At 40.3% G+C, this 14,489-nt stretch overlaps 1 protein-coding gene across 1 annotated transcript in view; it reads left to right on the top strand.

Annotated features, from left to right (window-relative positions):
• LOC117510070 (5'-AMP-activated protein kinase subunit beta-1-like) overlaps positions 1 to 14,489 on the top strand; it is a 36,661-nt gene that overhangs the window by 16,156 nt on the left and 6,016 nt on the right. The window contains exons 5-6 of the mRNA XM_034169684.1: positions 5,049 to 5,182; positions 5,258 to 5,326. Of these exons, the coding sequence (XP_034025575.1) occupies positions 5,049 to 5,182; positions 5,258 to 5,326 (203 nt within the window). The remainder of the gene's footprint in view (positions 1 to 5,048; positions 5,183 to 5,257; positions 5,327 to 14,489) is intronic.

Genomic DNA, 14,489 nt, shown 5'->3' on the forward strand with positions numbered 1-14,489 from the left:
CATAGAATGAATCATCCATCAGTGTGAGCAGAGGCACATTTTACCCAGAATGCCATCTGTCTGTGTTTGTTACAAAACTTCAGAATTAGTGCATTATTCAACATTAAAAGATATATGTTATATCTTAACTTTGCACAAATGACAGAATTGCCATTAATGGAGTTATTCTATCACTATTCATTTTATTTATACACCAAACCATAACTCAGCAGGGCTTTATTTTCCAAGACCTCAGGCTGATGGCACCGCTGTGATTGGGTAGAGTTGAGCTTTGCGGCTCCGCTCAGTTGTGTCTGTGCTGGAAGCCATGTAGTAAATTGGAGCTTCCAGCAGGGGGCAGGATGCTGAAAGACAAAAGTGCTGACTCATTGTTTGGGTCTGTTGTTGCGTTTGATGCTTCCAAGCGAATGCAGTGTTAAAACTCAAAATCAGCTAGTATAGTAGTTGCAACTATACCGTAGACAATACTGGAATCGGTTATCTGTAACTTCCGATACATTTTTTGGTGGTTTATCGTTTTATCTTTATCGAAGATAACTTTTCAATTATCTGATTATCTGTTATCGAAGTTAACTTTTTGATTATCTGTGCCCACCACTGATCACGGGTACAAGCGGCCGAAATGGGCTTCCTTAGGAGGGTGGCTGTATCTCCCTTAGAGATAGGGTGAGAAGCTCGGTCATCAGTGGGGAGCTCGGAGTAGAGCCGCTGCTCCTTTGTGTTGAAAGAAGCCAGCTGAGGTGGTTGAGATTATATCTCCTCACTGGCCTGGGAACGCTTCAGGATCCCTCAGTCAGAGGTGGTCAGTGTGGCTCGGGAAAGGGAGGTCTGGGGTCCCCTGCTAGAGCTGTTGCCCCCACGACCCGATTTCAGTTTACTTAATTCAATTTATTCATTTCATAAAGCGCAGCCAGTCTGCTCTGTGTGCAGCCGGTCTGCTCTGTGTCAGGCTGAACCCGTCAGATCTCAGAAGCTAAGCAGAGCAGGATCTGGTTAGTACTTGGATGGGAGACCTCTTTGGAACACCAGCGGCTGTGTGTGTTTCTCCAGGTAAAACTGGAGTTGCGTCAGGAAGGGCATCCGGTGTAAAACTTGTGCCAATTACTTGTGCTAATGACCCCGAACGGCCGAATGGAAAACAAACATAAAGCGCCAATTCACAACAGTGTCGCCTCAAAACAATTAAAAAAACAAGATAAAATGAATTAAAAGATTAAAAAATTTAAAAAGCACAATAAAAGAGTAAAAAAATAAAAAGCATAGTAACACAGTATGCTAGCAATAAAAAAGAAAAAACAAGTGCATCTTAAGTCGAGACTTGAAGGTGTCCACAGAATCTGACTGCTTTATTGAGGCAGGGAGATCATTCCACAAAAATGGGGGCACGAATAGTAAGCTCTATGACCCGCAGACTTTTTAATCGCTCTCGGGAAACAAAGTAATCCTGCATCCTGCGAACACAAAGCCTGGGGCGGTACGTAGGGTTTAATTAAATCAGCTAGGAAGGGAGGTACCAGTCCGTGATGAATTTTATAGACTAGTAGCAGAACCTTAAATTTTTATTTCACAGAGACAGGAAGCCAGTGAAGAGATGCCAAAATGGGTGTAATGTGGTCAAACTTTCTGCTTCGTGTCATAAGTCTGGCAGCAGCATTTTGAACCAATTGGAGATCCCCAGTGCTGTACTGTGGTAACCCAGAAAATAGAACATTGCAATAATCCAATCTTGGAGAGACAAATGCATGAATCAGAGTCTCAGCATCAGCCATAGACAGGATGGGACGAATATTCGCTATACAACCCCAATTACCAGCTTTTTTGAAACGTGTTGCGGGCATCCATTTCAAAATGAGCAAATATTTGCACAAAATCAATAAAGCTTATCAGTTTGAATGTTAAATATCTTGTCTTTATGGTGTATTCAATTGAATATAGGTTGAAGAGGATTTGCAAATTATTGTATTCTGTTTTTATTTACATTTATACAACGTTACAACTTCATTGGAACTGGGGTTGTATTTTACAAATGGAAGAAAGCAGTCCTCGTAATATCTCTAATGAGGAGGTCAAAGGACAATGTAGGATCTAAAATTACCCCAAGGTTCCTCACTTTGTCCATATGACACACGAACCTAGGCTAAGCGCTAGCTGGTCAAATTGATGCCGATGTCTTGCTGGACCAAGAACCATCATTTCAGTCTTATCAGAGTTTAAAAGTAGGAAGTTACTAGACATTCACCTTCTCATTGATGCAAGGCAATCTTCTAAGGATTTTATGTGGATGAGATTACCAGCAGTTATCGGCATATACCATTGAGTATCATCAGCATAGCAATGAAAGGTAATCCCAAAACTCCACAGTATATGCCCAAGGGGTGCTATGTAAAGGGAGAAAAGCAGGGGGCCTAAAATGGATCTCTGTGGAACCCCAAATTTCATGTCACTAAGGTTAGAGGTAGTGTTACTATACACTGGACAAGTATGACTGTTACCATGCAAGGGCAATTCCAGTAATCCCAAAATGATTCTCCAGTCTATCGAGTAAAATATCCCCGGTATCAATCAAAATTTTCATGGTATCAAACACAGCACTGAGATCTAACAGCACCAAAACCGTAGTGGTGTCCGAGTCCATTGCAAGCATAAGGTCATTCATTACTTCAGTGAGCGCGGTTTCGGTGAAGTGATATTTTCTAAAGGCAGACTGCAGTGGCTCAAAAAGATTATTCTCAGTAAGATAGTCCACAAGCTGCCGTGAAACCACTTTTTCCAGAATTTTAGAGCAAAACAGTAGATTTGATAGTCTATAATTTTTTAATACACTAGGGTCAAAATTACATTTCTTAAGTCAATCAATCAATCAATCAATTTTTTTATATAGCACCAAATCACAACAAACACTTGCCCCAAGGTGCTTTATATTGTAAGGCAAGGCCATACAATAATTATGTAAAACCCCAACGGTCAAAATGACCCCCTGTGAGCAAGCACTTGGCTACAGTGGGAAGGAATAAGTAATGCTTTAATCACTGTAGATTTGAAACATTTAGGAACAGATCCAGAAGTTAATGAGAAATTAATCATTTCCAGCACAGTCAGCCCAAGAGTGGGCTACAGGTCCTTAAACAGTTTTGTTGGTATAGGATGAAATAAACAGGCTGTGCTTTTTGTAGATGTTACGAGTTTTGCCAGCACACCTAGTGAGATCCTATCAAATTCTGCAAATCTAGGTAATACCTCAGTTATGGCACCCACCTCAGTAGTAGGGTGTAGTGGCTGTGTTAAGGCATGCTGGGATATGCTTAACCTAATGTCTTCTATTTTCTTCTCAAAGTAATGCAAGAAATCTTGTGCTGTGAAAGGAGAGCAACTTACAGGTGGTTGTCCATGAATGTGTTGCCACCGTGTCAAACAAGAACTTTGAGTTATGCTTGTTTTTATTGATCAAATCAGAGTAGTAGGTCTGCTTTGTGGCCAGTAATGCATGCTTATAGCCTAAGATAGCATCACGCCACTCAAGGTGGAATACTTCTAATTTGGAGCTATGCCATTTCTGTCCTAAACCTCTACCCTTCTGCCTGAGGTCATGCAAGTAACCATTGAACCAAGGTTGTGCTTTAGGAAGACATGATTTTAATAGAGGTGGCGCATTCATGTCAAGTGTAGTTTTGAGCACTGAATTTAAACTATCCACAAGACTGTCTACTGATTGAGCATTCTCCAAACGTGAAGCTAGGATACCAAGCAGTCTTGCCTCGAGCTCAGTCATAGTTGAGGAGTTAATGCGTCGCCGCAGTCATAGACAAGGTTGTTGTTCCACTAAACACGGCAGTGAAACTGTAAACCTAATAAGTGAGTGATCAGAGACCACGATGCAAGGGACATGATGTCAATATTAGTGACAGCAATACCACGTGCAAGAACCAAATCCAGGTTATTTTTACTAATGTGCATCGAGTCCTGAATGCATGCTGAATCTTAATGCATCCACAGTTTTCATAAATGATTTGCAGAGGGGATCAGAGGGTTTATTTATATGAATGTTAAAATCATCAATAATCAAAATGTTATCTGCACTAATTGACAAGTTAGAGATGAACGCACCAAATTCATCTAAAAATTCAGAGTATAGGTCGGGGGGCCATATAAACAGTGACAAAATAGCACGACTGATTTCCATTCTTCTGACACTGGCCATGCGTAGCATCGTGGGCAGAGCGGAGAATCAGATGCTCAAATGTATTGTAATTGTGACCCCCAACAGCTAATAAACATAGATTTATAAGTAAAAGCAACACCCCAGCCTTACTTCATATCACAAGGGATGTGACCAAATGTGTATGTTGGTGGGCAGGCCTCATTTAAGGGAAGAAAACATGGTAGTTGTGCACACATCCAATCCTATATTAGGCCAGGTGCAGGATAATCAGGAATAGAATAGAATTTCAGATACTGTTTGGAGTGACACTGGGTAGAGGGGGAACTGATCAGCTTGAGACTCGGAAACAATGAGCAATATCACTTCCCATAATACCTTTTGGTGTGCATGTCAGATAATGTGCAAAACTTGAGAAATAGCGCATTGCTTAAAAAGATATGTGCGATATTTTTACTTTGTAAAAACAAGAGAGTTGCAGTTAATGTCGATGAACTGTCCGAAATTTGTTTTATGTTTATGGTTGGATGAATCTCTAAGAGCGATTGTAACGCATTTGTGTTTATTGTCTAATTAGAGGCCATACCGAAGGGGGATTTTGTTGTTGCGATTTCCACCCGTGTCTGTCTGTCTATTTGAAATCAACTCCTCTAACATTTTTAGTCAGAATTTCATGAAACTTGGTACATGTCCTTATTATAGGTTGGTAATAAACATTTTTATCATACAGTTCGAATTGGGTCTCATGGAGATGTTCTTCACTGGATTATGTTCTTCACTGGATAGAGATGCTCCTCAGTGGATGGAGGTGTTCTTCAGTAGATGGAGATGCTCTTCATTGGATGCACAGTCTGTGTATGTTTACCTATCATCAACTTGTGTTCTTTCCTAGACTTGTCCAGTTCTCCTCCTGGTCCTTACCAACAGGAAGCATATGTAATCAAGTCTGATGAAAGGGTTAAAACCCCTCCCTTCCTACCTCCTCACCTGCTGCAAGTGCTGCTCAACAAAGACACCAGTGTCTCTGTAAGTACCAGCTCCATCATCTTAACGGTCCATTGTTTATTTGAGATCACTCATTGTCTGTCTGAATCTTCACAGTGTGACCCAACACTGCTTCCAGAACCTAATCATGTGATGCTCAACCACCTATACGCCCTCTCCATCAAGGTAACAGTCATAAAACTCTGTCTCACCTGATGAAACATTTGTCCCTCAGTCAGTTTTACACAATATGAAACTGCATTTGCCAAATGTCAGTGAAGGTTCTCAGTCATCCAGATCAAACTTATTTCAAGGTTTGGGGTTGTAGTTTTTGCAGTTGTCACGAATCATACTATTTCTGCTAAGGTATGTGAGTTTGTTTTTGAGTTATTTTCAAGAAAAAACACTTGGGGGTAATACTCAACACGGATGTGCATCTAGATCTTTATCAAAATTTAATGGGTTTCATAAAGAAAACCTCATATCAGAATAGGTTTGGGCTATATGGAGGGTGCAGTTAAAAAAAAAAAAAGAAAATCCTCACAGGGACTCTACATTTACTTTGACTTCTGTGTCACTGTCCCCTTAGAGAAATTCTTTCTCAGTGAAGGTGTTGCATTTTTATTTCAAAATTCTTCACACATTCTCTATTGGGGACAGGACAGCAGGTAGGCCAGTCCAGTACCCGTACTCCATGGGTTAAAGTTCTCCGTCACCACGACGGATTTCTGTCATTTGGAAAATTTAACCACACATACACGTGTGCACATGGTGTCATGCGTGTTTTGGGGCCGAAATATGATAGTCTCACTGTCAAAGCAACATCCCATTCTGCGCTAATCAAAGCAGCAGCAATGTCAGCGTGGACTGAGGAGGAAGGGACTGTGTGAATTTCACTCCTTCACTCCTCTCCGCTCTGTTTACTGCTTGCCATGAGCCGCGGTCTTTCTCTTCCCTGTCTTCGTGGGAACATTGGCAGACACTCCCCAAGTAGAGCAGGGCGTGGCTTTCTTTGAACCAGTGAAGCATTGATCCGTCTCACTGCTTCAATGGTTTGTTGTATTATTTCACTTTATCTTAATTTTCCCCCGCTAAAACCCTAAAGAGCATATGTCAGTGAGTAATATTTACCTTTTTTATATTAAACCGACCTGTTATGGTCTTCTAAAACGGTTGATAGATGTATTTTATAACTTAAAAACGGGGCAGATGCTAACACATTAGCATGTCTATGGTGTTTTCAATGTAAAAGTTAGCATTAAGCTGTTTGCATCACAGCAGTCTGTGTGCATTTGTTTTCTGTATAATAAATAATTAATGGCTTAGCATTTGTTGTCATAAAAGAGTCAAATGTATTATGAATTGTAATTATGTATTTATTTATTTTTATTTATATATTAATAATAATAGCAATAGTAATAATTAATATTGCTACAATACAATTTTAGAGAAACAGACAAAAAGGACCTGATAAAACAAAACACAACAGAAAAGGTAAAACCAACTAACAATGAACATAAATAAATAAATATAGAAATAAATAACTGTTTCCTGTGAACACCTAGTGACTCCACTTCATCCCTGTTTTATTTAAGTTTAATGACAATTTGTTTCAGTCAAATCACATCTAAGCTGTGTTTTTACACAAGAAAAAAATAAAATGCAGTAAACTGCACATTTGTGTATTTTTTCATGAAAATATGTTATTAAATATAGCATATTACACTTTAGTCAGGCCTTTAAATACTTTTGTGGACTCTTGCTGTAATATGTTGTCAGTGGCTGAGATAGTTTCTGTAAGCATCTAAAAATGCTCATAATTGAGTGAAACCTGATGGAAATGTCTTTGTGGTGTGTCGGTGATGTATGTATGTGCAAAATAAAACAAAACATTACTCCAGAATATAACATCATAACTTTATTACAAGCTCAAATGTGGATGTTGTGTGACAAAGGCCTTTTAATAATAACTCACTTCAAGAAATAATGGAAAAACTCACATGTAAGTAAAAAAACAAAAAACAGACAACAACAAAAAATGATTAATCGATTACTAAAATAATCGTTAGTTGCAGCCCCAGTTTGTTTTACGAGTGACAGCATTTTACAGATTAAATGTGAATAAGCCAGTTTTGAGTTTGTCAGTTGTCAGTTGCTTTAGGCCCTAATTTTGTATTTTATTGACTGTACAGCCAGTGACACAGCACCCATTTGGTCCATTCACCGGATTAGAACAAATCAAAATACTACAGAAGACAAAAAATTTTTACTTGACAGTTTGAAGTGAGTTTTCTTTGTTTCAGAGGGCTTCATACCCATTAAAATTCACTAGAATATACAAAATTTGACTTGCTCTTTTAAAAAAGTTCTGGAGGAGATCCCCCAGACCCCCCAGAATCAATACTGTGTTTTTACTTCAGAGATTGAAGTGAGTTTTATTTGTTTCAGAGGGCTTCATACCTGTTAAAATTCACCAGAATACACAAAATTTGACTTGGTCTTTTAAAAATGTTGTGGGGTGGGGGAACCCCCAAAATCAAGACTACACCCCGTCCCCCACCACCCTTTTATGTTCAAGTTTTGCATTCTTTTTATGCTTTTCTGTCTGTCCTTAGAGGCTATTTAGAATAAATTTGTATGATGTATAATGTGTTTATTGTATTTATTGAGGAAAAAAGAGTTTGTGCCCCCACTACGCCAAATTTTAGGGAATTGCTGGCATTGATTTTTGCAAGGAAAAAATTTCAGTCAGATGAAAATTTATTGCTTTAACCCATGCCGTACTCTCTTCTTCTGCAGCCACATGTTTGCAATGTGTGCAGAATGTGGTTTTGCATTGTCTTGTGAAAAATGCATGGACATCCCTGGAAGAGATGTTTTAATATGTTGTTCTAAAATCTCAATGTACTACTTTTGATTTACCTTTGCCAATGGGCACTGACACAACCTTATACCATGACAGACCCTGTCTTTTGGACTTGTTGGTGATAACTCTCTGGGTGGTCCTTTTTGTTTTTGGTCCAGAGCACGTAGCATCCATTTCTTCCAAAAGAGATCTGAAATACATGTTTCCAGTAAGTGATGGTCCAACCCAGATGCCTCTAAGCCCTAAAAATCAAACAATGCTTCTGGGCAAGGTTAACATAAGGCATCTTTTTTTCCATAGTAAACTTATAAGTGGCATTTGGGAATGTAACTGTGTCTTTTTATAGTGTTTAACAAAGGTTTCCTAAAGTAATCCCTTGCCCATGTGGTTGTATCAGCTATTGTTGAATGACTTCTTGATGTAATGCCATCTGAGAGATTGGAGAGCACCGGTATTCCCTATATGCAGTGACATTTCTCCAGATTCCTTGAATCATTTACTATATTTAATCTATTATTAGACTCAATTGGCTTTGCTCAAAATGTAAATGAGTCCACCCACCACTTTAATCATACTTTAGATCTTGTTTTGACTTATGGTATGGAAATTGAAGACTTAACAGTATTCCATGAAAACCCCCTTCTGTCTGATCATTTCTTAATAACATTTACATTTACTTTAATGGGCTATACAGCAGTGGGGAATAAGTTTCATTACAGTAGAAGTCTTTCTGAAAGCGCTGTAACTAGGTTTAAGGATATGATTGCTTCTTTATGTTCTCCAATGCCATATACTAACACAGTGCAGAGTAGCTACCTAAACTCTGTGAATGAGATAGATTATCTCATCAATAGTTTTATATCCTCATTGAGCACACCTATGGATGCTGTAGCTCCTCTGAAAAAGAGAGCCTTAAATCAGAAGTGCCTGACTCCGTGGTATAACTCTCAAACTCGCAGCTTAAAGCAGATAACCCGTACGTTGGAGAGGAAATGGCGTCTCACTAATTTAGAAGATCTTGACTTAGCCTGGAAAAAGAGTCTGTTGCTCTAATACCAGCATTACTGCTTTCAGTAATGCTGGTATTTGGTTAGACTCTTTCTCTCTGATTGTTCTGTCTGAGTTATTTTCATTAGTCACTTCATCCAAACCATCATCATGTCTATTAGACCCCATTCCTACCAGGCTGCTCAGGGAAGCCCTACCATTAATTAATGCTTCGATCTTAAATATGATCAATCTATCTTTATTAGTTGGCTATGTACCACAGGCTTTTAAGGTGGCAGTAATTAAACCATTACTTAAAAAGCCATCACTTCACCCAACTATCTTAGCTAATTATAGGCCAATCTTCAACCTTCCTTTTCTCTCAAAAATTCTTGAAAGGGTAGTTGTAAAACAGCTAACTGATCATCTGCAGAGGAATGGTCTATTTGAAGAGTTTCAGTCAGGTTTCAAAATTCATCATAGTACAGAAACAGCATTAGTGAAGGTTACAAATGATCTTCTTATGGCCTCAGACAGTGGACTCATCTCTGTGCTCGTCCTGTTAGACCTCAGTGCTGCTTTTGATACTGTTGACCATAAAATTTTATTACAGAGATTAGAGCATGCCATAGGTATTAAAGGCACTGCGCTGCGGTGGTTTGAATCATATTTATTTAATAGATTACAATTTGTTCATGTAAATGGGGAGTCTTCTTCACAGACTAAGGTTAATTATGAAGTTCCACAAGGTTCTGTGCTAGGACCAATTTTATTCACTTTATACATGCTTCCCTTAGGCAGTATTATTAGAAAGCATTGCTTAAATTTTCATTGTTACGCAGATGAGAAATCTTGGAGTCATTTTTGATCAGGATATGTCCTTCAGTGCGCATATAAAGCAGATATGTAGGACTGCTTTTTTTACATTTGCGCAGTATCTCTAAAATTAGAAAGGTCTTGTCTCAGAGTGATGCTGAAAAACTAATTCATGCATTTATTTCCTCTAGGCTGGACTATTGTAATTCATTATTATCAGGTTGTCCTAAAAGTTCCTTGAAAAGCCTTCAGTTAATTCAAAATGGTGCAGCTAGAGTACTGACGGGGACTAGAAGGAGAGAGCATATTTCACCCATATTGGCCTCTCTTCATTGGCTTCCTGTTAATTCTAGAATAGAATTTAAAATTCTTCTTCTTACTTATAAGGTTTTGAATAATCAGGTCCCATCTTATCTTAGGGACCTCATAGTACCATATCACCCCAATAGAGCGCTTTACTCTCAGACTGCAGGCTTACTTGTAGTTCCTAGGGTTTTTAAGAGTAGAATGGGAGGCAGAGCCTTCAGCTTTCAGGCTCCTCTCCTGTGGAACCAGCTCCCAATTCAGATCAGGGAGACAGACACCCTCTCTACTTTTAAGATTAGGCTTAAAACTTTCCTTTTTGCTAAAGCTTATAGTTAGGGCTGGATCAGGTGACCCTGAACCATCCCTTAGTTATGCTGCTATAGACTTAGACTGCTGGGGGGTTCCCATGATGCACTGAGTGTTTCTTTCTCTTTTTGCTCTGTATGCACCACCCTGCATTTAATCATTAGTGATTGATCTCTGCTGTCTTCCACAGCATGTCTTTTTCCTGGTTCTCTCCCTCAGCCCCAGCCAGTCCCAGCAGAAGACTGCCCCTCCCTGAGCCTGGTTCTGCTGGAGGTTTCTTCCTGTTAAAAGGGAGTTTTTCCTTCCCACTGTCGCCAAGTGCTTGCTCATAGGGGGTCGTTTTGACCGTTGGGGTTTTTCTGTAATTATTGTATGGCTTTTGCCTTGCAATATAAAGTGCCTTGGGGCAACTGTTGTTGTGATTTGGCGCTATATAAATAAAATTGATTTGATTTGATATTAAATATGCTAGTACTAATCTACATATTTACTATATTTAATATACTAGAGCACACCTGGGCATTTTATGGCCCGCGGGCCGCATATGTACCTTTAGCTGACTTGGACCGGCCCGCAAATACCTGGAAATTATAGAATAAAATATTTACTATTCTACCACGTTAGTGTTGCGTGCGACCTTCGTCCACCTCCCAAGCAGTTTGTGGCTGCGTGTCCATGTCCCTCGGAGTATAGCAGAGCCTGACACAGAGCAATCACTCCACAGCACACAGCCTGGCACGGCGCCATTGCGTAATAGCAGAGCCTGGCATGGAGCGAACGCCCCACTCCACACAACCTGGCACTGCACCATTACGTAATGCACGCCACACAGACTGACAAGCCGCCATCACGTAATAGCAGATCCTGGCACGGCGCCATTGCGTAATAGCACAGCCTGGCATGGAGCGATCACCACACAGCCTGGCACGGCACCATCAAGTAATGCTCGCCACACCGCCTGGCACGGCGCCATCAAGTAATGCGCGCCACACAGCCTGGCACGGCGCCATCCGGTAATGTACGCCGCACAGCCTGGCACGGCGCGTTTGCGTGATCCATGGGGAACTATCCGTGGGGACAGCAACAGAGATGGTGGACGGGGCCATGGATCCAGCCCCGGAGACAGTTTGGTTTTATACCCACTTTCGGTCCCGTGATGGTGAATGTTTTATTTTCACACTCATGCACTCTTGGTGTGCAGGCTTTTTGGTGATGGGACAGGTGCTGATCATTCGTCCACCTTTTCCCGACAATTTGTGACTTTTTGTCCTTCGTTCTGCTGTCATCGTGTGCCATGTGACCGGGCCTTTATGACTGAACTAAAACCGCATTGCTTTTATTTTGAAGCCTGGTTGTTTTGTTTTGTTTTTTTTCTCTTGGAAATGATTCATCTAGTCAGTGTGCACCGCTCCTCAAAAAGTCCCCTCATGCCAAAAAGAGAGAGGTGGATGCTGAATGCCGAATTTTCATGAAGTTGAATAAATCCAGCTCCAGGTCCTCACACAGATGATCATCTGTCGGCTTCACATCTCCATCTCAGACATTCAGCCTGACTTTGATACACTTGTTAAAGATCAACAGAGACTAGATTTCTGTCACTGAATAAAATCAAATCAAATCAAATTTATTTATATAGCGCCAAATCACAACAAACAGTTGCCCCAAGGCGCTTTATATTGTAAGGCAAAGCTATACAATAATTACAGAAAAACCCCAACGGTCAAAACGACCCCCTGTGAGCAAGCACTTGGCGACACTGGGAAGGAAAAACTCAGTTTTAACAGGAAGTAACCTCCAGCAGAACCAGGCTCAGGGAGGGGCAGTCTTCTGCTGGGGCTGAGGGAGAGAACGAGGAAAAGGAATAAGAAAAAAAGAACTGAAAAACACTAAAATGTGGAAAGTGGTGGAAAATACAAATGTAGTCATGCAAAGACATGGTAAGAATGAGTGCACTGGGACACTTCTCTCTTTTTTTTCTGCACATTTCAGTGACAGTGATATTGTGACTTGTCTTTAATTACTGCTTTACACTGACAGTTGATGTGATGTCTGTAGAAAGCTAAGAACCTCCTTGTTCCAACAGTAAGTTTCAGTTTCAGCAGTATATTAAACTCAAAATGCGTTTTGGAGTGAATGTCTTCACTATTGTCTTGGAAAATTTGATTGAATAAATTACATTTTTGTAAGGTAACCTTTTTTCATTGTCTGATCAGAACATCTAACAGTTTGTCACAACAATGCTATTTATATAGGAATGAAATTATTATTGTGCAGACCTGAGTTTAACCTTTTCGCCCGGTGTCGCAGACCGAACGGTCCCCCCCTAAAAATTGGTCTGCCTGCCTTCACTTGCATGTATCACTTGGATCGTCTGAGACGGACTCTCTTCACCCAAAGCGATCAAAGGGAATAATGTGATTATTAACCATCAGATGACAAAAAAAACCTCTTAAATCATTCTGAAGTCAGTTTTAAGCAGAAATGAGGTGATAGATCTCTGCTCCCCTCCACAGCATGTCTTTTTCCTGGTTCTCTCCCTCAGCCCCAACCAGTCCCAGCAGAAGACTGCCCCTCCCTGAGCCTGGTTCTGCTGGAGGTTTCTTCCTGTTAAAAGGGAGTTTTTCCCTTCCCACTGTTGCCAAATGCTTGCTCACAGGGGGTCGTTTTGACCGTTGGGGTTTTTCTGTAATTATTGTATGGCCTTGCCGTACAATATAAAGCGCCTTGGGGCAACTGTTTGTTGTGATTTGGTGCTATATAAATAAAATTGATTTGATTTGATAAACGAACCGCGGCTGACACACAAAAACGATGCATACACAGTGAAGGCCGTTCGGTCGGCGACACCAGCACTCCACAATATTTTCTGTTTCTCATTTGGCCCTATGCAAGAAATAATTGCCCACCCCTGTACTCGAGGAAGAAATATGTAAATCTCTTCCAATTTTTGAGGTACATTGTTTTAAAACCTTTCAATAATTTTCTCACGCTTTTGTTGACAAACTGGAGATCCTCAGTCCATCTTTGTTCCTCAAAGTCTCAGCCTTTCATGGATACTGCTTTTGTACCAAGTCATGATTACTACCACATATTGACACCTGTTTGAAATAACATAAATTTTTTTAAATTTCATTACTAGTACTCAACTGTCTTCATCATGTCCACTGAAGAGGCCTGAAATTTAGAAATGGATGTGTATTAACCCTCTGGGGTCTATGGGTATTTTCTAATTTATTCCCATGCTCTCTGTAATTTTCCTTTTAATTCAATTCACATTATTTGTAAAGTGGCTTGCAAAAGTATTTAGCCCCTTGGTATTTCACGCATTTTATGGCATTTCAAATACAAAAAGTAAATCAATCAATCAATCAATTTTTTTATATAGCGCCAAATCACAACAAACAGTTGCCCCAAGGCGCTTTATATTGTAAGGCAAGGCCATACAATAATTATGTAAAACCCCAACAGTCAAAACGACCCCCTGTGAGCAAGCACTTGGCTACAGTGGGAAGGAAAAACTCCCTTTTAACAGGAAGAAACCTCCAGCAGAACCAGGCTCAGGGAGGGGCAGTCTTCTGCTGGGACTGGTTGGGGCTGAGGGAGAGAACCAGGAAAAAGACATGCTGTGGAGGGGAGCAGAGATCAATCACTAATGATTAAATGCAGAGTGGTGCATACAGAGCAAAAAGAGAAAGACACAGTGCATCATGGGAACCGCCCAGCAGTCTACGTCTATAGCAGCATAACTAAGGGATGGTTCAGGGTCACCTGATCCAGCCCTAACTATAAGCTTTAGCAAAAAGGAAAGTTTTAAGCCTAATCTTAAAAGTAGAGAGGGTGTCTGTCTCCCTGATCTGAATTGGGAGCTGGTTCCACAGGAGAGGAGCCTGAAAGCTGAAGGCTCTGCCTCCCATTCTACTCTTATAAACCCTAGGAACTACAAGTAAGCCTGCAGTCTGAGAGTGAAGCGCTCTATTGGGGTGATATGGTACTACGAGGTCCCTAAGATAAGATGGGACCTGATTATTCAAAACCTTATAAGTAAGAAGAAGAATTTTAAATTCTATT

The sequence above is a fragment of the Thalassophryne amazonica genome, chromosome 5, assembly GCF_902500255.1.
Source record: "Thalassophryne amazonica chromosome 5, fThaAma1.1, whole genome shotgun sequence".
Taxonomy (NCBI): domain Eukaryota; kingdom Metazoa; phylum Chordata; class Actinopteri; order Batrachoidiformes; family Batrachoididae; genus Thalassophryne; species Thalassophryne amazonica.